The sequence below is a fragment of the Bison bison genome, unplaced genomic scaffold (genome assembly GCF_000754665.1).
Source record: "Bison bison bison isolate TAMUID 2011002044 unplaced genomic scaffold, Bison_UMD1.0 scf7180017858886, whole genome shotgun sequence".
NCBI classification, from domain to species: domain Eukaryota; kingdom Metazoa; phylum Chordata; class Mammalia; order Artiodactyla; family Bovidae; genus Bison; species Bison bison.
In genome coordinates, this window is record NW_011489458.1 from 543748 (window position 1) to 568086 (window position 24339).

General features: G+C 39.0%; 1 protein-coding gene across 1 annotated transcript in view; it reads right to left on the bottom strand.

Moving 5' to 3' along the window:
* EP300 (E1A binding protein p300) overlaps positions 1 to 24339 on the bottom strand; it is a 64122-nt gene that overhangs the window by 28954 nt on the left and 10829 nt on the right. Inside the window, exons 2-10 of the mRNA XM_010830248.1 lie at positions 15385 to 16022; positions 10105 to 10281; positions 8581 to 8842; positions 7277 to 7390; positions 6164 to 6409; positions 3734 to 3827; positions 3028 to 3165; positions 1317 to 1434; positions 487 to 658 (exon numbers count right to left, since the gene is read on the bottom strand). Of these exons, the coding sequence (XP_010828550.1) occupies positions 487 to 658; positions 1317 to 1434; positions 3028 to 3165; positions 3734 to 3827; positions 6164 to 6409; positions 7277 to 7390; positions 8581 to 8842; positions 10105 to 10281; positions 15385 to 16022 (1959 nt within the window). The remainder of the gene's footprint in view (positions 1 to 486; positions 659 to 1316; positions 1435 to 3027; positions 3166 to 3733; positions 3828 to 6163; positions 6410 to 7276; positions 7391 to 8580; positions 8843 to 10104; positions 10282 to 15384; positions 16023 to 24339) is intronic.

Sequence of the window (24339 nt, forward strand, 5' to 3'; positions counted from 1 at the left end):
GTAGCCAGCTTTTCCTGACTTAAAAAAAACACAGGTTTTCCCCATCACAGCCGTTCACACATCATTTAAACAGTTCTTAGCCTATGAACATACTGGGTCAAGAAGAAAGTGTGACAAGGTAAGTAATCTGATACTGTTTAGGATGTATCGAAGCCAATAAGGTGCTTGCCTGCTGAGTCTACATCAATTGGCTGCCTGCCACATGCAAGTCAGTAAAAACCCATGGGCTATCAGTTCCTAGGTGTCACTATGAGAGAAGAATACCTTTGGCACTAAAAATGATGCCATATTGTTAAGACAAGTAGCAAATCTAGGAATCTTCAATACACTGTTTACTGTTTTTACTAGAGAACAAACTAAGTTCTTTGAAAAGGCAATAGTCATTTGAAAGCTCCAGAATAGTAACATAAGCTAATGCAAATTAGTGAATTTGGTTAGAAACCATTTTATTTCAGTTTCTCCTAAAAATACATAAAAAGCACTTACTAGAAGTCATTCCTGGTTGTGGCTGCCCCATGTTAGGCCCTGTGTTCATAACTGGCACCATGCTTGCAGCACTTGGTAGCATGTTCTGTTTCTGTAGTCTAGTCCTTCGCTTTTCTTCTAGTTCCTTCTGAATCTTATAGATCTTCTCAGCTAGCAGGTGGTAGTATTCCGCCTTTTTGAATTTTGTTAAGTAGAGATGAGGAAAAAAGATGAACTACCATCAGGTAACAGAAAAAACGAACTAAGAGCAAATACTTGCTTCATTTAAAAAAGGCAGAAATGAAAAGGGAAAAGAAGCATTCTAATCTATTTTCTTAGATCATTCCAAATATGAGCTCACATTTAAAATGATCAGTAAAAAATTGCTATATAATGAATATACACAGTAAGGCATGACTTCTCAAAGTACAATTCCCAACATTGTGCCAAGAATATGCTACTTCTTAAAGAAGTGCCAATTTAGAGAAGAAAGTTCAACTGATACAGAAATACTACTTGAGATGAAGATACTGAGCAGCTGATTCACCACCATATTCCAGTGAAAACAGCACGGAGCATGGTAACAGCTCAACCACTTTTTAGCTGCCAGAAGGACAACCCAGATAAAGTGCCACATGAGTGCGCTGTATTAAGAGGAAAAATGCAAGATTCTTGACATACACTTTAAAAAAAGTGTTTTGTTATCGCAACTCCACAGTGCATTACAGGACAGAATGGCTAAAGGGTGTCCTCTGAGGTATAGTGTTCTGTGTACATGCAACACAGAGGAACAAAAATAAACAACCAGAAGAGGTCCACTTTTGCTTTAAATAGAAAAAACAGATGCTCACTCGATTGTTTGCCGATTCATACATGTCCCCTTCCACTTTCCGGGCATATGCAACTAGGTTTTCCATCCGTCTGTCTTTTAAAGCAGCAGGATCCGGAGTGGGAAATATGGCTTGAACGCTAGGAATATAAAATCCTACCACTATTATATCACGTCAGCTTTTTTTTCTCATCATAGAAACACACAGTATTTTAAATATTTTCCTGGTTAGTATTTTCTCATTTTTATACAATGAATACTTTGGGTAAAATTTTAAAATAAGGCTTGAGATGTGTTCAAACATAAATTACTGACCAAAAGAAGTGTCTGTATTAATCAAATCAAAGGGTTTTCCTGATCAGAATATAAGAAATGACTCCATGGAAATACTCTGGTCCCTATGACTCTAATGTAAGGCAAAAAAAAAGAAAGAAAAAACTGTGCTATCTGCATAAAGGGAAGTGAGAAAACCTGACCTTTGCTATACCATCATGTAGCAAAAGCCTTAAGATCCTTCTACTCTTGCACTCAGCTTAGTAAAATAAAACCTAATAGTCTCTACAAAATCTTAAAAGATCAAAAACTTGAAGTGAAGGGAGCAAAAATGCAAAGAAAATTCTGCTAAATTCAATGTCTTTTACTCTCTAGCAATTCCCCAAAATGCCTGGCACTAACTTTCCTGAAGGCACCAGGTGGAGAAGAAATAAATGGAAATCCGAGTTAGTAAAAAGTTCTCAAGCATATAATATTAACATCAAGTCAGATGATCAATCCCAAATAACCTACCGTTTCTATTAAGTTTCTAAACAATTTGATCACAAGATAAGTTTGTTTTGGTTATTCCTTATTAATTCATTGTATTAAAAATAATCTGTTTTTTCTTTGTGTCAAATTCCATTTCTGGTGCTATCATTTGAGAATTCCTAAATGAAGCTCAAGTATAACTGATAAGCTAATGTAACATAAAAATAAACTAAGAAAACAAGACAGACTACCCTGTTTCAAGGTAATAAAAAAAACTGGATGAACTGGAGATCTATTAAGTAGAGGGGAAATGAAAAAAAAAAAAAAAAAAAAAACCACCCTGATTCTTCCAAGAAAAAAAAAAGTGCTGCATTTTGTTGAAGTATAAGCTCTGTAACCAGTGAGGGCAAAGCTCAATTTTTAGGGTATCGGGTATATTACATTTTACCATTCTATATGCCTTACGCCTCTTTCATCCAACAAGACAGTGTTTGTGAGGCAATGTGCCTGGCATACATTAACTTCACAAAAAACAGTGCACAGGTATTTCACAAGTAATTGCTATGTACACATTTAGAAGACCAGAAGACCAGAGAGGCCACCCAAACAGATTCAATTTGTCAAGATAATAAAAATTTTACCAAGGCTAACAGAAGGCTGTGTTGCCACTACTATTCTAATGATCTCAGTTAAAACCTAGTTTTTCTTTTAAAATATTAACTTTGTAAAGGAAATGATTAATAAAATGAATAATCTTTAATATATATTGATTATTGTCACTAGACAGAATCCTCACACATGGTTAAAAGCTAAAAGACACCTAAGAAATAATGGAGAAAAAGTTGAGAAGCAGAGAATAGAAACAGGAAAGCCACAGGAGAAGTATCAGTAGCAACCAGGCTATAGAAAAATCAGTAATTTCTCGTGTTTAAGTGCCTGGCAGATTGACCTTATAACTCCTTATGAATAAGACATGCCAACAAGCTTACAGTTTGTGGACAAGATGATTTCGAAGATCCTGAGTAATATCTTCATGCCATTGCTTCCGAATTCCAGTACTGGATGGTTGAGCTGCTGTTGGCATAGGACCCAGAGAGGCCACACTGCCATTGTCACTCATCAGTGGGCTTTAAGAAGGAGTGAAACAGTTTTAGCAAAGAAGGGTAGTAGGAAAAAGAGGCTCTCAATTTAAGTAGAGCTAACAGTGATGACTGCAATAGGGCCAATACACTATGACAAGTCTGTTTACACATAAATCTGGGGGAAATGGTATATATGTATTTGTACTTGTGAGGGGAAACAATTAAAACACACAACATTTCACTGTGTAGAGGGGTGGCTGATAACCTTGTGTTTAAAAGACTGAGTCTTGTGTTACAAGACTGAGCTGTCATTTTGACACAGCTTACCCAAGAATCCACTGGGCGATGGACTAACTGCTAGCATTGGGATAAAGCAAACTCGCTTTTTAAGCAGCTGCATTTGTTAACTTCCTACTGTATTTGTACAGGTGTCAGTTACCCCAAATACTTGATATAATTTCTAAAGAGGTTATACAGAGCCTAAAGAAAACACATAATTTGTCATCATTCACCAAGGATATTGTCAAATCAAGTAAACTTAAAAAGCTCAAATAAGGAGCTCTAACAAGAGTCTGAAATCTGACAAAGGGCACAAGCCAAGATTAAAACTTACTTTTGAGAATTTATGGCTGAATGCAACATCGAGTCAGAAAGAAGATTCGACGGTTGAACCCCTACACCTCCATTTACTCCCATAGGACTAGCACCTACATCAAAACAAAAAGCAAGAGATAGTATTTTAAATACCAAAAAATGATAACAAAAACAACAAAAATTAAGGATAAAAAGAAAGGAAGAGGAAAAACTATGAAAGTACTAGAATAAAACATTACAAGAATTTTTTGTCCATTCAAAAGACCCAAAACAGAAGTTTTAAGGATATTTAGAAATGTAACAGTAATTAGTAATAAGTAAAATAATCACCATAAACCAAATCAAGAGACAGATGACAAATCTGGGGGGGAAAATGCTAATATTATATATGATAATTATTTGCAATATAATCAGCAACACATATATAAAGGCTACTACACAAAGCTCCTTTATAGCATAGGAAGAAAAACATGGAGAAGAACAGAACAATTTACATAAAAAAAGAAATACAATGGCTTAAAAAATATACATGAAAAACATATAATTTTTTTTCACGTATGAAATTCCACAAACTTTTTTTGGGGGGGCCACTGGGCTTGTGGGGACCTTAGTTCCCTGAACCAGGGGTTGAACCTGTGCCCCCTGCAGTGGAAGCATGGAGTCCTAATCATTAGACCATCAGGGAATTCCTATGAATTCCCTTAAAGTTTGAGAATACAAAATGTTGAGAAAGGTTTGGGAAAAGCAGCATTTCTCTGAAAATTCATAGGTGTGTAAACTGATCCACTCTTTGGAAAGCTATCTGGTAACCGTTAAACAAATGAAAAAAAAAATGTACACACATTTTCACCAACTTAGATTTCCACTTGCTATTCCATCTTACAGTTATACTCACATATGTATGGATAAACATAAGAGTAATGGTGTCAAAAGGAGCAAAAAACTAGAACTAAAATTGTTTAGGGAACTGAACTTAACACATGCACGTGTTTTCATAAGCACCATCTATGTAAGAACCTAAGAAAGCTAAGGATGATGATCCCCAGGGAGGAGAATTAAAGACAGTATTTGCATTACACATTTTAAATTGACTACTCCTTCAAACTGGCTTGAAGAGCTCTATGTATTCCTATTACTTTTTAAATTAATGATTTAATGAATATTACTTCTTTAAAACAAAGAAAACCATCAATGGCAATATTTATACTAAACCAGATTTTCATGTGGTTAAAATTTTTTGATTAACAATTTTATTAATATATCCTTCAAGATATTTAGTTAAAAATAAGAAAACAAAACTCCTCCCTAAAATGCAAATAATTGACTGGATTTCTCAACAGTGTCTAATAAAAATCCTATTGTCTTCTTTCATCACGCTTCCCAAATCGTTAGGCAGAACTCTCCTAACAGCATCAAGGCAGGCTCTGAAATGCAGTTGCTGGTAGTGGCTTATCTGTCACTATGAAATATTCATTTTTAAGAAAACTACACATCCTTAACACAGATTTGTTTCACTGGTGGTAACAGTATTAAGGTAAAGAAAAAAGTGATTATACTATTACTGATTTGCTTATTTTACTGCCTTCTGATGGCATACGAAAAAAGACATTCCCTCCAAAGTATCCAGGTTCATTTAATCTTTGGCACTGATTGCAAGTAATGGCTCAATCTAACTTGAGAAAGATACCTTTACACAGATTTGTATTTAGGACCCTAAGAGTGAGCATTCACTTGAGATACAAAAATGTAGGGATAAAAACACCACTGGCACTGGCAGAGAGTAAGTCAGAAAGAAAAAAAAAATGAACAAAAGAAAAATTCAAAGCACCTAATAATCAAGGAGAAAACATGTAATATTTTAAGCCCTAGGGAGAATCTTAAGCCTTAGGAGAACATATATTTTTTTCTAAGCCCCAACAAAATCTTTATACATTAAGTGAATCCAATAGTAATCAGAAGATTAAGCATGTGGTTAAACAGGGTCATGGGGGCCTTACAGAGAAAAGCTCTAATGCGGAGTTCCAGGAGTGGCTCCCTCTTTCCCCTCTCTGCTACAGAATTTCTACTACCTGAAATATGCAGTAGAGATCCTGCTGTTTTGTCTATTTGTTCACTTACTTGCTCATCCACACTAGAGATGTCTCAAAAGTAGGGACAACCAGTTACTGAGCCCCTGCGCCACAACTATTGAGCTCGCAAGCCTAGAGCCTGTGCTTCGTGACAAGAGAAGTCACTGCAGGAAGGCTGCCCACCACAGCGAAGAGTAGCCCCTGCTTGCTGCAACTAAAGGAAATCTGTGTACAGCAATGAAGACCCAGCACAATGCTCCCCCCAAAAACAGTAGAAGAGATCAAAATTTAAAAAAAAAAAAAAAAGACTCAGAAAGGTAAAGAAGAAATCCAAGAAGCTAACTTGCAACTCTGCCATGACGAGGAGGACACAGACTTACTCATGTTGCTCATGGGCCGCATCCCTTGGGGAGACTGCCCAGACTGCTGGTTCTGCTGATTCTTCGCTTGCACCTGGGGCTGGGTCGGCATCTGATTTACTTGATAGGGCAGTCCAAGGGCTGCATAGGCTCTTTCTATAGAGCTGGGATCAATCTGACTGACAGTGCTTAGGCTGGGAGTGGACTGTTGACCCACCCCTAGAGAGCTAGTACTGCCAAGTCCAACTGGTGCTCCAGTCAAAATTGCTAGGGAAAACAGAAGAAAGAGTATTACAACATTAAAGATGCTGAGACAGGAAATACTATCATGTCTGAGTTTTAAACACAAAAATACTGTTGTGTGATTATGAAATACATGCATCTTGTTTCCCATTATTTCCTTAAATTTCTAAGCATAGAACTGATTGGTCAAAGGGCATCACTGGCATGAAAAACTTTTGATCCAAAATACCCAAAAGCCTTCCCACAAGCTGTTATCAATGTTCCCATGAAGAATGCATGACAGTGTGACAGGAGAGAAATGGTATTTTATTTCATTACTTAATTTAATAGGGAACTTTTGGGTATTTCCTCCTCCTGGTGAACTATTTCCTAGTCCTAATTCTCTACTAGGATATCTGTGATTTATTTACTCATTTATGGAATTTCATTCCTTTTAAAAATATGCTATATGCAGTTCCAAATTTATCTTTCAATCCTAAATGCCACCTTTCAATTTTAAATCCTAAATGAGACTTGGTGGCTGCACTTTCTACTTTTGATACTTTTTCTCTAAGAAAAGCTCATCAACCCCAGGCTTCTAAAAATAACCTCAAACTTTTCTTTAACATTAATTTCAAATTATCTAAATATTTACATCACAGGTAGAGAAGAGTAATAATCTGCCCAATGTCAAAGCAATGATCTTTCTGGATCTTATTTTAAGTAATAAACACTTCAGTTCTAACCTTATTATTATGAAGTTTGTGGTAAGTGGAAATAATCTAGTATGACAGCACTGGCAGTCACAGGAACTTCATATAATCAAGAAGTATGTTAAATCTCACCAAATTGCACCGGGGAAGAGTCTAAGAATACTTTGATATAAAAGTTTCAAAAGATTTCATCACTTACACTGTTGATTTCTCTTATCTCCAGCGTTTTTCAGGGGGAGACACACAGGACAATCATGCCTTGTACAATTCTTCCAGTGGGAAATGATTTGTCGAGAAGATGCACAGTGTGCCACTGACAAGAAAAGTGATTTTTTACATTATTATTAGCTAACTTATCAACCATATAATGAGTGCTACAAATGTTATTAATGCATCTTCCTAACACCCCCTAAAGGGTAGTTATTAATCCTCAAATTTTACAGTTGAGAAAATAGGCAAAAACTGGTTAAGTGATTTGAACAAAGTCACAGAGCACCCCAAGTGGGATTCAAACTCAAGCAATCTGATTTCCAGAGCCTCTATTTTTGACCACAACACTGTGTGAGAAAAATCTTTAAAATACAGATTTCTCTTAAAAAAATAAAAGGGGGTGGTGGTGGTACAGGGCTTCCCTGGTGGCTCAGTGGATAGGAATCTGCCTGCCAATGCAAGAGTACTCTGGTCCAGGAAGATTCCACACGCCACAGAGCAACTAAGCCTGTGTGCCACAACTTCTGAACCCTCGAGCTCTAGGCCCCGAGAGCCGCAACCACTGAAGCCTGAGTTCCTAGAGCCTGTGCTCCGAAACAAGAGAAGCCACCACAGGGAGTAGCCCCTGCAGCCTGCATGCAGCAATAAAGACCCAGTGCAACCTTCCCCCCAAAAAAGGGTACAAATGAACTTATTTACAAAACAGAAAGAGAGTCAGAGATGTAAAAAAAACTTCTAGTTACTGGGCAGGGGAGGTGGAAAAATTGGGAGATAGGGAAGGACATATATATACTACTATACTCTATAAAACGGATAACTAGTAAGAATCTACTGTATAGCACAGGAAACTTTACTCAATACTTTCTAATGACTTACATGTGAAAAGAATCTAAAAGAGAATGGATATATGAATATGTATAACATTCACTTTGCTGTACAGCAGAAACAAACACAACATCGTGAAGCTACTATGCTTCAATAAAAATACAGATTCCTAATGGCTCTATAATTATATTAAGTTGGGTAACATTCTTTTTAGTATTTGCCTACATGACAGCAAACTCTCAATATTTAAAGCTATGCTGGGGCAAATAAAAGTCCCTTGCAAAAGAGAAGTCTCTAAAACTTCCTCTACTACCATATCTCTAGATACGCACAAAATGATACTGAATTTGATCATAACATAGAGTAAGGCATTATCAGTAAGGAGTCTCAGGGGAGAGAAAATGTGATCAGCTCTGACTATAAATAAATATTGACTGCGGAGCACAAAAAACCTCTGAGCCCACTCACCTTGGCAGGACTTGCCCGACTGGCAGTGTGTCATGTGGTTTAGGACGTTCTTCATGGTTCGACAGTGGGGAAGGTTGCACTGCCTCACCTCCCCGTTGGCCTGCTCCCGGCGCTGGCACTTGTGAGCATGCAGGAGGAGGACAAGCTGCTGCTGGATGAGCTTGCGCTTCTCCGGATCAGCCGTATGTGCCCCAGAACCCATCCCCTGGGCCACCGGAGCCACCAGGCCTGGCTGCTGGACCTGTGGGGCCTGCTGCTGGCCCTAAGGGGTACAACAGTAAAGACACATTCAATGTTAGGGGTCACTGGGTGCTACCTCCTGAATAAATACGGACCTGGAGATTTTCAATGAAAACCTTTAACGACATGTCATCTACTAGGTGCCACACCCAATTTTTTAACACAGGGGATTCTAAGATAAATAAACGATGGCTTCTACCATCAAGAAGCTTAATTTAACAAGAAAATAAATTACTATTACTATATTAACAAGTAATATAATCAAAGTATGTGTAACATAGAGTAAAACAAAGAGGACATGGTAAAGTCCAATGCAAGGGGGAAAATAAAGGAATCTGTTGTGAAAGGCATGTTCAAGTTAGGTTTTGAAACAGTGAAGAGCTTCTCAGAAGACCTGGCAGGGGCCTTTCAGGTGGGTGAAAAACTAGTTTTTGTAAACTCTGGACAAAATTCGTCTTGTCCTATAGAAAAGTAAACATTTCTGGAGACAGAGAAACGTGTTAATCTTTTGTCTCCAGTACTTAGCAAAGTATCTGAAATACAGGCATTCAGTGACTATGGGACATAAAGCAAAAAACCTAAAATATCTGAAAAAGAAATAAAATTCCTACAGTACAATTTTTGAAGACACACATGGACTATTTGACACATTTACAACTAGAGATAGTTTTACTTTAGAAAAACAGCAATGTTAGAAGAGTTGGAGATTTTTCCATAACAGTCACTGTTAAAAATGTGTAACTTTGAGAGGGAGAAGTTACTTCTGTCTAACAGTACCAGATATAAATCAATAGATATCCAGATGACTGACCGAAGAAGAAAAAGGTTCCACTTTCCTATCCTATAGAAAGAACTGCATATACAAGGAGTTGAATATGGCAGGACCCCCAAACTTTCATTGTGGCAGCCCCACTTGCTTCTGTTTGGGCTAACAGCTTTACTGATCAATACCCAAGTAAAAAAACACCATGTGAAATGGAAGGCAGGCATAAGCTTCCTTGATCACAGGGACCATCCCATTAAATCCTAGTGTTGTGCTTTATAGCAGAACAGAAAACATAAAAGTTTAACAGAATTCTTTAAAAAAAAAAAAAAAAAAATCTTTTGGCTGCACCAAGCATGCATGGCATTTGGGATCTTAGTTCCCCAACCAGGGATGGAACCCCCGCCCCCTGCACTGGAGGCACAGAGTCTTAACCACAGGACCACCAGGGAAGTCCCAAACGCATTTCTTTTGCTCAAGTGTCAGATGGAAAACAAATCTGCAGACAGATTACTACCCACCATATTGGGCATTCCTCCACCAGGAACTGCCTTTTTGTCCATTGCAAATGGAGATAAGCTATTTGGTAGTACAGACTTTGTCGGAATCTGGAGACCAAGGCCACTGGCTCCCATCTGCTGTCCAGAATTCTGAGTGTATGGTGAACCGTAAGGATTAGGGTTGTTCATCATTCCCATCTAAGAACAAGAAACAGAAAAGAAATTACATCTTATTCCCCACACTAACAGGACATACTATTTCCCTTCCTTTTCCACTTCCTAATTTACAAAGACAATTCTAAAAGAAATTCTCCATATATAAAAAGACTAGGGGCCTGAGGTACAGTGAATTTAGAGGTATTGCCTGTAAATATGAGATGTTACTAAAAATGTGTCTTCATTTAGCTATACCTACTAAGCAGGTTTTGCCATTCATCTCCACTTTCAATGACTAAATAACTTTCGTTTAATGTGCAAACTATAACTTAACAAATTCAATTCAACTCAATAAACCATCTAATCCTTAAATATATTAGAGAACTTGATATACCAAAGCATTTGAATGCTTATTCCAGCATTAAAAAAAAAAGAGGAGTGGGGGAGGGGACTTCCCTTATTGTCCAGTGGTTAAGACTCTGTGCTTCCCGTGTAGGGGGCATGGGTTTGAAGTCAGGGAACTAGGATCCCAAATGCTGTGTGGAGTGGCTGGGTTAAAAAAACAAACAAACAAATACCAAAAACAAGGTAGAAAACTGGTAGTTTGGGGGATATGTCTTTTTTTAAATTTAGGGACACAGTAGAACAGTGATTTAAAATTTTGAATCTGAATTACCTAGATACAGCGCATAAACTTTAAAGCCTGCATTTCTTGATATCTTAGACCTAGCTGCTTTATTAAATTGCCTCCTTGGCTCTTAAAGTAATCTGAGTATATTCGTAATCCCTATGTACTTTAGAAAGGAAGTTCGGGGGCTTCCCTGGCAGTCCAGTGGTTAGGAACCTGCACCTCCACTGCAGGGCACACAGGTCGGATCCCTGGTCGGAGAACTAAGATCCCATATGCCGCAGAGCATGGCTTTAAAAAAGTATTTCCCTGTCTTTATGTAAGTCTGTGTGGAGCCATCATACTGTAGCTTAAAGAACACAGCATTAATTATTCAAAAGCCAAATGTTTTATTGATAACAATGATGCAACTCACAACTCTATTCTTCCACATAAGACCCCCATGTAAGTCAATCACTGCCTACTTGCAAGCACTCAGGATACAAACTAAGGATGCTAAAGGAGTCATGCCAGATTTCTCACCTTTCTTGGACAGATCCAATCTATCAAAGGGTCCTTCAAATTCTACCTCTAGCCGCCCAGTCCCATGCATCCGTGCCCACTGTCACTGTCTTAATTCAAGTCCCTGAACGCAGCTTTTGTAGACTACATCTAACAGGTTTTCTTGCCATCTGTCCTCACTTTTTTCTACTCATAAGGGGGAAAAAAATGATGGTATACCAGACCTTTCATTATCTTCATGAGAACTTGACTACTTCTCCATGGCAGAAGTACTACTTATCTCCCTTACCCATTTACTTGCAAACCTGAGAGCATCATGTTTCTTGAATCTCCAATATCTGCTTCAGCTTTTCCCTTTCCCTATAACTAGGCAGTGAGTGGCACACCTTCCTTCCCTATTTTTTGGCTCCTGAATGCTAACCTGTAAAGGAAATAAAATACTAAATTCACAAAGAGGCAGGGATGATGATAGGGAATGAGACTGAGGAAGTGGCATCGTTCCGGTGAAAGCATAAAAAAACAGGCAGCCTCAGTGGGATGCAGCCAGAGTAAAAACGTATTTGGTCTCCGATAACTGGAATTTCCTATGTGAATCTGACCAGTGAAAATGTAGGGATAACCAAATACAAAAACAGGCTTACGTGAAAAGTTTCAGTTTCTTCTGGTAGTTCCAAATGGGGCTGGGAGCACTGCTGCTACATGTTGCTTTTAAAGGACTGATATTTACACTAACAGTTCCAACAGTGTGCTCGCCTACACTTGGGGGAGTTGGATTTCACTTGTGTTTCTTATTAGCATGGAAATCCACGGTAGATGTAAAACGAAAGCCATTTAAGAGTCCACAATTTATATAAACAAAACCCTGGCACTAGTAAGATGCCTTCACGTCTCTTGTTTAGATGCATAATGTCTTCATCAAGTACATCCTCGTAGAGTTCGGTCCTTCACACATTTGTTCACACAGACATCACCTTGATTGCTCTCACCAAGTTTCAACAATTTCTGACACTGCTTGTTTCCTCAATCACAATGCATAACCTGGAAATTCCAAGTTCACTCTAGCAGACCCTGGTCTCAAATATACAGACTGCACTAACTGCTGGTCAGATGGCGATAATTCATTCCTAACACTTCTGGTCACCGTGACCAACAAAGGCCCTCAGGCTTTCTGTGTGCCATCTCCCTCAGAGTTTTGTGTTAGAAAATAAACACAACCAACCCCCTCACCCCTATCGTTTCTATTTATTCAACCCCCTCTACTCTCTCACTAAGTATAACAGGAAGGGAATATACTGTACTTAATTTCTGCTACACTGTAGTGAGTTATCTCATCTTGTTCCCTTCCCTACAGCTAATGTGATCCAGATGTCCAACTACGTACCACCTACCTGGACCACAGTGATACAGATCTCCACCTCAACTGAAAAGGCAGAGGACCAGGAAGCCACAGTCAGTTCCAGGCAACTAAAACCAGAGGACCGCAGGGGAGTATTTTATCTTTCTTTAAAAATAAATCTGACTCTACAGGTTGTTTCTTAGCATCCGATGCATTAAAAACAGAAACTTAGGGAACACAGGAACACATAAAACACACGATGGTAACACACATGACAAACAAAAACCAGCGCCCAGAACACAACAACGTGAACAGTTCAGGAATATTTAAGAAACAAAATCCCTTAATAAGACTTGCATGCATCAACAGTAATGCACACACTCCATGAATCCCCAAATAATAAAAACAAAATTAAACTACATCCTGACCTGGTCTACCTAATGGATTTGATAAATACATCTATATCCAGTCATTCCCCAAGCACTGTGTCAATTGGTGGTGGGTGGGAGAGGCGGTGGCAGGGTGGTATGTACAACGATAAACAAGGAAGACTAGGGATCTTTCAGAAGCGAAAAGACATCTAATCCTAAACATTTTCCATACTCATTCCTATGACTCTTACACTTAATTCAGGGGCCTCACCTCCCCATAGGGACTATTTTTCAAATTGATACAGCACACCTAAAACCACACCCATCAAGATTGCAAATTTGGAGAAAGAGTCTCCTTTAAAATCCATCAGGATTTGGCATAAAGACTTGTCTGTTTTCTCTCTCAGCATGGATTCTTCCTCTCTGCCTTATACTTAATACTCTTACTTTTAAACTTTATGGGTTCAGTACTCATATAGGTGGTATTCACTTAAAACAAATATTTTAGTAATAGAATCTTTATATTTGAATTACCCCTCCCCATTAGGCTCCACAGAGCCAAGGATTTTTTTGTCTGATTAATTTACTCGCTATACATCCAACCTGAAACAATGCTGATGTAGAAATGTGTGATTCAGATTATAAATACAACAGTGATCCACTCTCAACCTAGGCATTCTCCTAATGAGCCTTTTCTTATTTTTCTTCACAGCACTACCTGGAATACTATTAATTTACATCTTATGTGTAGCCTAGAAAGTAAGTTCCCTGAAGTGAGTTTATCCACTGCTCTAGCTTCAGCATCAAAGCCACAACTCAGTAAATATTTGCTGGGTCAGTGAAGGCGTAAGGTGTACCATCCCTGCCCCATACAAACATCAGGAGGGCAGGGACTCCTAACAGGCATATCCCCAGAATCCAGAAGAGGTACTTAATACTCTACCTTCTTGTTCTTTCTCATTCCAAATATTTTAAGTAAGCCACACCAACACACAACATGACAGTGCCGGAAAGGGAGAGCCTCGAGTAGGCAGCTGACCCCAAACAGAACCCTTTCCTAAGTTGTCTGTACTTTTTACCCTGTAGCTATAAAATATATACACACACACACCCCCCCACACACATATATTTAAGAGCTTTCATTTATCTGCGTGCCCTCAGGGTTCCCGCTCCCAATTCATCCACGTTTTACTTTCACTCTAGAACCCTCACCATCATGATTCTCAGGAATACACAAGTCCTAATGTTGCTCAAATTACTCCTCTTACAGAGCATGCTTGCTCCTAACTCAATGTGAAAATCTCTCCCACCTCTAATATCACCTTACAAGTGAAGCCATCTCTTTCATTCAACAAGAACTTAGGAATAATTACATGTCAGAGACTGGCAACTGTAGTGTGATGCCATTTCAAGAAAAAGGAATGAAATGTGCAGGAAAAATATGGAGGAATAAACATCAAATATACACTGATAAAATTTTAATTACACAGAGTACATATTTAAATGTATTTTAAAATGTATTTAACATTCTCTACTTGATAAGGCTAAGAAAGTAGGCTTTTTAAAAGAGAAAAGTCTTTCAAATAACAGCCAAGATCAGGTTAATTAGAACACCTGGGACGTTGGTTGGGGCTTAATGGCATCTTAGGGTTTCCCAGGTGGTCAGTGGTAAAGAACCTGCCTGCAACGCAAGAGACGTGGGTTAGATCCTTGGGTCGGAAAGATCTCCTGGAGAAGGAAATGGCAACCCACTCCCATTTTCTTGCCTAGAAAATCCCATGCACAGAGGAGCCTGGCAGGTTGGACTCCATGAGTCACAAGAGTGGGACACAACTTAAGTGACTAAACAAAAACGCATCTTAATATCCATCAACCAATAAGGAAAAAAAATAACACATCTCTTAAAAACCAGGGACATTCCAAGCAATGGGAACAAATGAAATCTATCTGAAGATAGTATAATGCCAGCTCTCTCAAAACTGTGTTTTAAGGGAGGCTATGAAGGCTAAAATGAGATGAAAATATTCTAATACTTGTGTCACAGGGAACAGGAATTAGCTGGCAATCATTTGAAACAAACTGTGAAGGTACTCAAAGTTGTTAAAATAAATTTATCACTTACATTTAATGTAAGAGCAGTATAAAATTTGTGACAATAGATCCCTGGCATATAATATGTGGGAGATGCTACATAATATAAGAAGAGTAAACATGAACAGTAAAGAATAAATGACCTCAGGCCCTCCTCCTCCACCCCTAGAACACTCAGAAATACACTGACAGGGCACACAAACCGAAACTGCACTCACCTTGAGAGGCTGGGGGCCTCTCAGTCCCGTCTGTCCCCCCATCTGGGGAGAGCCTTGCTGCAGCGGCTCAGTCATTAAGTTGCCAGCACTTCCCATGCCTGGGTTCGGGTACTGCATATTCGGTCGCCCCCGGCCTGCTCCAATTGAACCGTTCATGACTTGATTAGGCATCATCCCTTGTCCATTGCCGGCAGTCAGCATGCCGGGACTCATGCCAGCGTTCATCCCCGTGTTCATTCCCATGGCAGGCTGACTGACGGGACTGCTCATCACACCTGTTGCAGACGGCGTGGGGCCCTGATTTGGCCCACTAGTGCCCATCCCCATGTTGGGAGAAGTCAAGCCTGCCTGGGCCATTGGGCTTTTGACCATGCTATTTATCAAACCTAATCCAGGACTGTTCTGTTGGGCTTGGCTGGCCATGCCTTGGCCTGGGCCACCAACCCCCATATTGAGGTTAGGGGAACTACCAGACCGTAGCAATTCTGACAGCTGTTTATGTTTAGAGGCTGCATCTTGTACTATGCCAAGACTTGTCTGAAGCTGACTAATATCACCACCATTGGTTAGTCCCAATTCTGTAGAGTTGATTAATTCATCTGGTAAGTCGTGCTCCAAGTCAAACAGAGAGCCAAAATCTAAAAACAAAGAGGAAAGATGAAGGTTAAAGTATGACAGTCAAAATTACAGATTTCTCTATACTTGTTCTTGATCAGCATTAAATATCATCTCTAAACCTCACCCCATGGAATACTGTTTGTATTAGTTTTTCATGTTACACTGAAGTTTTATTTTACATGTTTGTGTGTGTGTGCACATAGAAAATATATATAAAAGAGTACTATCATGCCAACAAGTTTAAACATTTATAAACTGTACCTAAAATAAAACCAAAGAAGAATACATATTAGTGTGATATACATTACAAGTTGCTGAAAGTTTGTATTGACAGTCATGAAAAAGATATACAATTAAAATTGTTTACTATTCCAGAATTTCTTACAAGGGGTTAAAATAACTAATCTATACACAGACTAAATCCAGAATCTATACACAAACTTAATTCAGAATGAAACAAAAGATTAAAAATATAATAATTATAAAAAAGACAACTGATATAAAGAAAAAGACCTGCTCTTTGTAGACCACTCAGGGTAAGCTCCAGAAAGACAGGAGCTGCTTACCTCTAACTGCTGTCACACAGCGCCTGCCACAAAGCTGAATGAAGTTGTGTTCACCTGACTTCAAACCACAGAATAGTTCTCCTTAACCAAAATCTAGCTGAGTAAGATATGAAACCATGCGTCTAGTTCCTTCACTAACCTACGAACCATCACCACTCCATCTCTGCCCTACCCCCGTGCCAAAAAGAAGATGCGAAGACTATAGATTAACCTAGGGTTCCTTGTCTTGGCACTATTGAACATTCTAGGCTAGATAATTCTGCTTGGGAGGAAGGAAAAATTGTCCTGTGCACTATACTCAGCAAATCCCTGGTCTCTCCTTTTAATGCTAGTAGTACCTCTAACCAATTTGTGACAATAAAAAATGTCTCCAGATATCACCAAATGTGCCTTGGAAGTGCAAAACTGTCCCTGGTTGTTGACAGTATTAATTCATTATATGCTGATGGTGGCATGTTTCCTTGTGTACTCCAGGGGGACAGTAGAATGAAAGTATGCTTAAAGCATATACTTATAAGTATATGCTTAAAAGTATATATGATTGCTGCTGCTGCTATGTCACTTCAGTCGTGTCCGACTCTGTGCTACCCCACAGATGGCAGCCCACCAGGCTCCACCGTCCCTGGGATTCTTCAGGCAAGAACACTGGAGTGGATTGCCATTTCCTTCTCCAATGTATGAAAGTGAAAGGTGAAAGTGAAGTCGCTCAGTCGTGTCTCTTAGCGACCCCATGGACTGCAGCCCACCAGGCTCCTCCATCCAGTGTTATGTAAATAGAAGGACTGAGGTGTTTTGAGTTTTAATTCTCCAAGTAGTTTTAACATTAAAAGGACACTGCTGAACTTCCTTGGTGGTCCAGCGGGTAAGAATCTGCCTGTCAGTGCGGGGGACACGAATTCCAGCTACAACTAGGACCCCAAGTGCCACAACTAGTGATCCCATGTGTCCTAGAGCCTCTGCTCAGCAACAAGAGAGGCCACTGCAATGAGGAGCTCCAGCACCACAGCCAGAGAAAGACTGCGCGCAGGAAGGAAAAACCAGCGCAGCCAAAAGTAATTAATTTTAAACAAAAAAGGCCCTACTGGGTATTTAAAAAGTAAATATAGTTCAATCTACAACTGATAATCCTATTAAAGATAATTCATCCAAAGACAAGATACCACTTTAATAATGATCTTCTTGGTCTAATTACCCTCAGTTCTTAAGTACAATTCTTCTTCTATGTGAACTTCCTGTTCTTTTGCATTCTGTCATGGCACTGAAATCACATGTGTGTCTCTTTCTCTTCCTCCTCTCCTGCCGTCTTTCCCCCCGCCCCACCCCTCACCCCACCTATGCACCCAGACTGTAGCTCTGGGAATGACATGAGTTACTTACTTACATACCAACTCCTCAAAGGGTGATATTTTAGTTGAACTGAATTGTACCTCAGGATCTCAGGATGTGATTTAGAGTACAGAATTATTCTCTTTCCTTCTGAAAAATCATGTGCCCCTCCATCATAAAAATAAAGTATCTCATGATTAGTTTTGGAATATAAATAAGGTTTCAAATAAAATTTACCTGACATCACTACTCAAGACAACTGCTTAATTATATATTTCTTTCATTTCCTTCTATTTACATAATTCACAACACTGGAATCATACAAACTTTTAAGCAGCTTTGCATTCTACTGACCCCCTGGAGTACACAAGGAAACATTCCACCGTCAGCATATGTTTAGTGTTTAAGAAAAAATAATCTCTACCTATTTAGAAATTTAAAATATACACATGGGGAATTCCCTGGCAGCCCAGTGGTTAGGACTCCAGGTTTTCACTGGGTTCAATCCCTGGTTGAATAATGATAAGAATACATTTCAAAACTTAAAGGAAATACAGCTAGAAATCAACAAATATCTAAGATATTTGAAAAAAATAGTAAGAAAAAGATGATCAAATAAAAAAGCAATGCAACAAAAAAGAAAAATGGAGAGGTTACGAACAAAACCAGAAGTTAGTTCTTCAAAGAGAGTAATAAAAGATAAACTTCTGGGAAAGTTAAGGAGAAAAGACAATAAAAAGAAAAAGTGGCATTACTAATCAATTTTATACCAAGAAAAAACGGAAAAGTGACAAAACTAATGAATTCCTGTTAAGCACTCAATAAACCTCAATCAAAAAGAAATTATACATATCCCTGCATCTCCAACAAGTCAATGGTAGAAGTTCTCAAGAGATTCAACAATACCTCGTTTGAATACCTGATTCAAACCCAACTGTGGAAATACATTTTAAGAAGAGAATCAAGATAACACAAATACTGATTAATGGATATTAAGAAAATCATTAATTTTGTTGGGTACGACAACAGAATAGTTATTGAAATAAATCCTAAGAGATACATATTTAAGCATTTCTAGTGAAACAAGAAGCCTGGGATTTACTTTTAAAACTCCAGCAGAAAAAACAGAGTGGGGGAAGAGACAAAATTATTAGTAACCTGAAGTAACAGGCACATGGGAATTCTTTTTTCTATTAAATTGAATTCTTCCATTTAAAAAGTTTAAAAGGAAACAGAGAAACTCTGAATATTCCTATTACTATCAAAGAACCATTGCTTAATTTTCCCATAAAGACCAAATATAAGTATTTTTGCAGGCATGTCCTACTGAACTTTCAAGGAAAAGACAATTCAACCTCACACAAATACTTCTAGAAAACAGAAATACTCTAAAAACCACACATGGCCAGTACAAGAAAAGAAAATCATGAACAGAGAAGCAAGAATCCTTAAAAAAGAGCAAACCAAATTTATCAGTGTCTTAAAGGTGTAATCTCATGATCAAGTTGGGATCATCTCAGGAATCCAGGAAAGAGAGGTTTGCATATTCACCATAGTAACAGAGAAGAAAGAAAACATTAGGTTCAGTGACTGGAATAAAAGCACTGGATAAAAGTCAATACCCAATCACGATTTTTAAAACAAAACCACAGCAATCAAAACCCGACGGGAAAAAGAACAGATATATATATAACTGAATCACCATGCTGTAGACTTGAAACTAACAGTGTAAATCAACGATGCTCTCGTCTGTAGTCGTGTCTGACTCTTCTCGCTACCCCATCGACTGCAGCCTGCCAGGCTCCTCTGTGGGATTTTCCAGCCAAGAATGCTGGAGTGGGTTGCCATCTCCTTCTCCAGTGTATCTTCCCCATCCAGGTATTGAACCCACATCTCATGCGTTGGCAGGTGACTCTTGAGTCACCAGGGAAGCCTGTGTAAATCAGTAACACTCCGATAAAACACACACACACACACACACACACACACACACAACTGATGAGAACTTCCTTAAATTGATAAAAAAGGCTCTTCCAAAACCTAAAAACTGACAGCAATTATGGATAACGCACCAACATTAAAAACAGCCTCTTTAGCATCAGAACAAGACAAAGATACCCAAAACAACCATTTCTATTCAGTGCTGAACTGGAGTCTCTAGTCAAAGCAATAATACAAGAAATATTCATGAGTCAAGACTGAAAAGGAAGAAACATAACTTACTGTATGCAAACAATACACCTGTCAACAGTGAAATTCCAAGGCAAAGAAGTGGAAATAGTAAGAGGTTAGCAAATTAAATTGCATTTTCTGTATATCAGTAAAAAATGATTAGAAATAATTTAAGAAATGGGAGGGGGGGACCTGACAATAGTATTAGAAGATACACGTGAACTATGAAACTAAAGACCATCTAAATGAACAGAGTAACATCACAAAACATATGGGTACAGATCTTCAATATTACATAAAGACATCAACTCTTCCCCAATATTGACCTATAGATTCAATGCAAGGCCAATCAAAATTTTAAGAGGGGACTTCCCTGGCAGTCCAGTGGTTAAGTCTATGCTTCCACTGCAAGGGGCCATTGGTTCCACCCCTGATTGGGGAACTAAGATCCCAAATGCCAAGCAACACCACCCCCCCACAAAAAAAGCAACCTAACTATTTTTCAAATCACCAGACAAGACTATTTTAAAGTATACACAGAAGAACCTAGTTTCCACAACAGGAGAAGTAGCCACTTCATGGATTATTTGTGAGAATTCGACAATATAAGTATTTATAGTAGTGCTTGGCACATATTAAGAACTATGAAAATGTTACCTATTATTCAACAGAATCATCACTCTATTAGGAGGTAAGACTAGCTTATAACTAGCTTATAATAACAAAAACAACTTTTTATAAGGCACTTTCAATGTGTCATATTGTCTGCATTTCCTCAATAAATACATTATTCTCATTAATCCTCCAAGAATCTCAGAAGTAGTTAAAAGCCACATATAGAGAGTTCATTGAGGAGATATCAACTTCAGTAATACAGAAGCCTTATTCCAGGCCCTCACCTTGAGGATTTAACTTAACCTGTACTACAGCCAATCTGCTGCACTTGGTTACTGTTTCAAAATATTCAACATCTCATTACAAAGTTAGGCTCCACTGTGAAGCAGACAGGAAAGCTAATGCTGGTAGACCTTGACAATGGTTATAGGGTTATTCTTTTAATGGCAATCCTGTATTTTCAATTGACCTAATTCAGTGATCACTACAAAAGATCCACTCAGGTTTCAACTCAGTCTGATTCAAGTACTCCTATTTTCTAAGATGGTTCATTGTTACAATCTCAATTAGGTACTTCCTATCTTCTACCTGTTGTTATAGCTAAATATTTGTGTGCTCTTCTCTACCAAATTTTAAGTATTGAAAGGTAAGGGTCTCATTTAACATTTACATTTCCCATAGCACCTCACATATACTCAATAAATGAATATGATAATAAACGTTTCCAGCAATTCTGCAACTGCACACTATATTTATATCTGATTGGGTGATTTACAAATTTATAAAAGTTCTCTTAACCTTTCCTTAAAACTTGTTATTTTCAATGATTAAATTAATTAAATTTGGAAGACTATGCTAGAGTGTCACAGGCTTCCCTGGTGGCTCAGTGGTAAAGAATCCGCCTGCCAATCCCTGAATCCGGGAAGATTCCACATGCTACAGGGTAACTAAGCCCCTAGGCCACAACTAAGGAAGCCTGCGCACCTACAGCCCGTCCTCCCCAACAAGGTGAGAAGCCTGCGCACTGCGAGCAGAACAGCCCCGCTCACCGCAGTCAGGGAAAAGCCTGCACAGCAAAGAAGGCTTGAGAGTCGCATTTACTTTGACCCACGACTAAACAGATCTTACTATTTCATTTGATTACCACTGACTGTTCTGAGCTAGTCTGATTGTGCCTCAGAGTTCTGCACATTTAGGATTCCCAAATGCCATCAGCCATCACTGGTACCTAACAGCACAGTTCAAGGGGTCCAAATACCTGGGGTTTAAAACCTAATTCTTATAAGCTGACTTAATTTACCAATTACTTTCCAACTGAGCTCATGTTACCTCTTCTATCAAAAGGCTACTTATTCTACCCCCATGAATGAATGGTGTTTTTTTTTAAAGAACGAGATGGTTCTTACATATTTAAAAACAAAAAAAGTAAAATTCCAAAGTATATAAATGTATGTGCCTATTAAAAAACGTGTAAATTCATTAACCCTCTTTTAAAAGTTATATACCAGGTGGGACTGAGCAAAGGATCCTCAGATCGCCTAGTAGTGTTTACTTGGAAACAGACAAAATATAAAAGCAGAAACATACTCGGCTTCCCAGGTGGCGCTGGTGGTAAAGAACCCACCTGCCAATGCAGGAGACTCAAGAGACACAGGTTCAATCTCTGGGTGGGGAAGATCCCCTGGAGGAGGGCATGGCAACCCACTCCAGTATTCTTGCCTGGAGAAGCCCATGGACAGAGGAGCCTGGTGGGCTACAGTCCATAGGGTCGCAAAGAGTCAGACATGACTGGAGAGACTGAGCACAGCACACATGGGGTGGGGAGGAATTGGGAGAGCAAAGATGCATTTTCCTCAGGCCTCTTAGAAGGCCTCCCCTGCCTTTTCCTCCCCTGCCAGGGAGGGCCCAAGATCAGAAATGACTGATTCTCTCATTTTATAAGTGCAGTTAGTGATCCATCACCGGCTTCCCTGAGATTGTACTATTTTGTTACTGAATAGGGACTCTATTAAAGCCCCTGGATTCCAGCTGAATGTTCTACGTAAGTAAGCAAATAGACTTCATTTTTAGCAGTTGTTTTAGAGTAGTAGTCAACCTTATGAGAAGTATAACTTTTCTGAACATTTTTAAACTGAGAAAACATTTTTTAATAAAAACTTAAATATTTACAGACTAAGAAAAATTACCCAAACTGTATCAGTTCTATACTGGTAGAGTTAAGATAAGAGGTGTGCTCAATTGCATCTGTCTCTTCGAGACCCTTTGTACTGCAGCCTGCCAGGCTCCTCTGTCCATGGGATTTTTCAGGTAAGAATACTGGAGTGGGTTGCCATTTCCTTCTCCAAGGGATCCTCCCAACCCAAGGATCAAACCTGTCTCTCCTACACTGCAAGCAGACTCTTTACCCACTGAGCCAACAGGGAAACCCCAAAGGGTTAAGAGTACTAAAGCTCAATAAATGTAATACGAGGGTTTTACTTTAACAATCAAACTTCCAAGCTTTCCCCATTAGGTTCTTCTGCAAGGGGCTTCCCAGAAAAAAACCTGGTTGCAAGTTCATGAGCAGCATATAGGAAAAAGATTACTAAAAATGAGATATTATGTCTTTAACCAGTTTGTCATAAACAGAAATAAAACCCAATGATCTAAAACTAGTAGAAAAGCAAATCCCAAACAAAAAGTAGTATGTATGAAGATGCAAGGGAAAAATAATTAGAAATTTAAATGCCAGGATTTAAACAAATACTGAACAGTGGGTCTCAATACTGACCCTCCTCAATCCACGACTCTTACTAAGCTCCTCAGCTTCTTCCTTTTCGTTCAAGGAAAGGAAAAATATAAACGTTCAAATAAATCACCTTCTGAGGCCCCCATCTCAACTTGCCCTTCACAGGGATTAGTCAGATCAGCTGAATAAAATTTACGTGTTAAAACAAATAAAAGCAGCAACCTAGAAGATCCTTAACGTTAATACCTTGGGATTTTTACTGTAAAGAGAAGAACTTCCCAACTGAAGAGTTTTAAGCAAAATATGACATGGATAAAGGGCTTCCCTGGTAGCTCAGCTGGTAAAGAACTCACCTGCAATGCAGGAGACCCCGGTTCAATTTCTGGGTTGGGAAGATCCACTGGAGAAGGGATAGGCTACCGACTCCAGTATTCTTGGGCTTTCCTGATGGCTCAGCTGTTAAAGAATCTGCCTGCAATGTGGGAGACCTTGGTTCGATCCCTGGGTGCGGAAGATCCCTGCAGAAGGGAACGGCTACCCATTCCAATGTTCTGGCCTGAAGAATTTCACGGACTTAATACAGCCCATGGGGTCGCAAAGAGTCAGACAGGACTGAGCCACTTTCACTTTTCAGGATATGAACAAATCTTCATGCTCTAGCTCACTCAGACAAAGAAGATGAAAAATAAATCAACAGACAAGTCTAGAGTAAGGCAGACTGGTGAGGAGGCTGCTGCTAAAGGGGCATCAAAGAGGTCTACCAGAAGAACTCTCTAACTGTAGTTAGGGGGTTACGGAGAGAAAAAGAGAGGAATGACTCTGAAGTTACTCTCTTGGATAACCTGGACGTGCCCGTATTTAAAGGACAATGATCTTACCAGCAAAGGATGCTAAAATTCAACATCCTCCTCCAGTCCATCTACCAGGAAT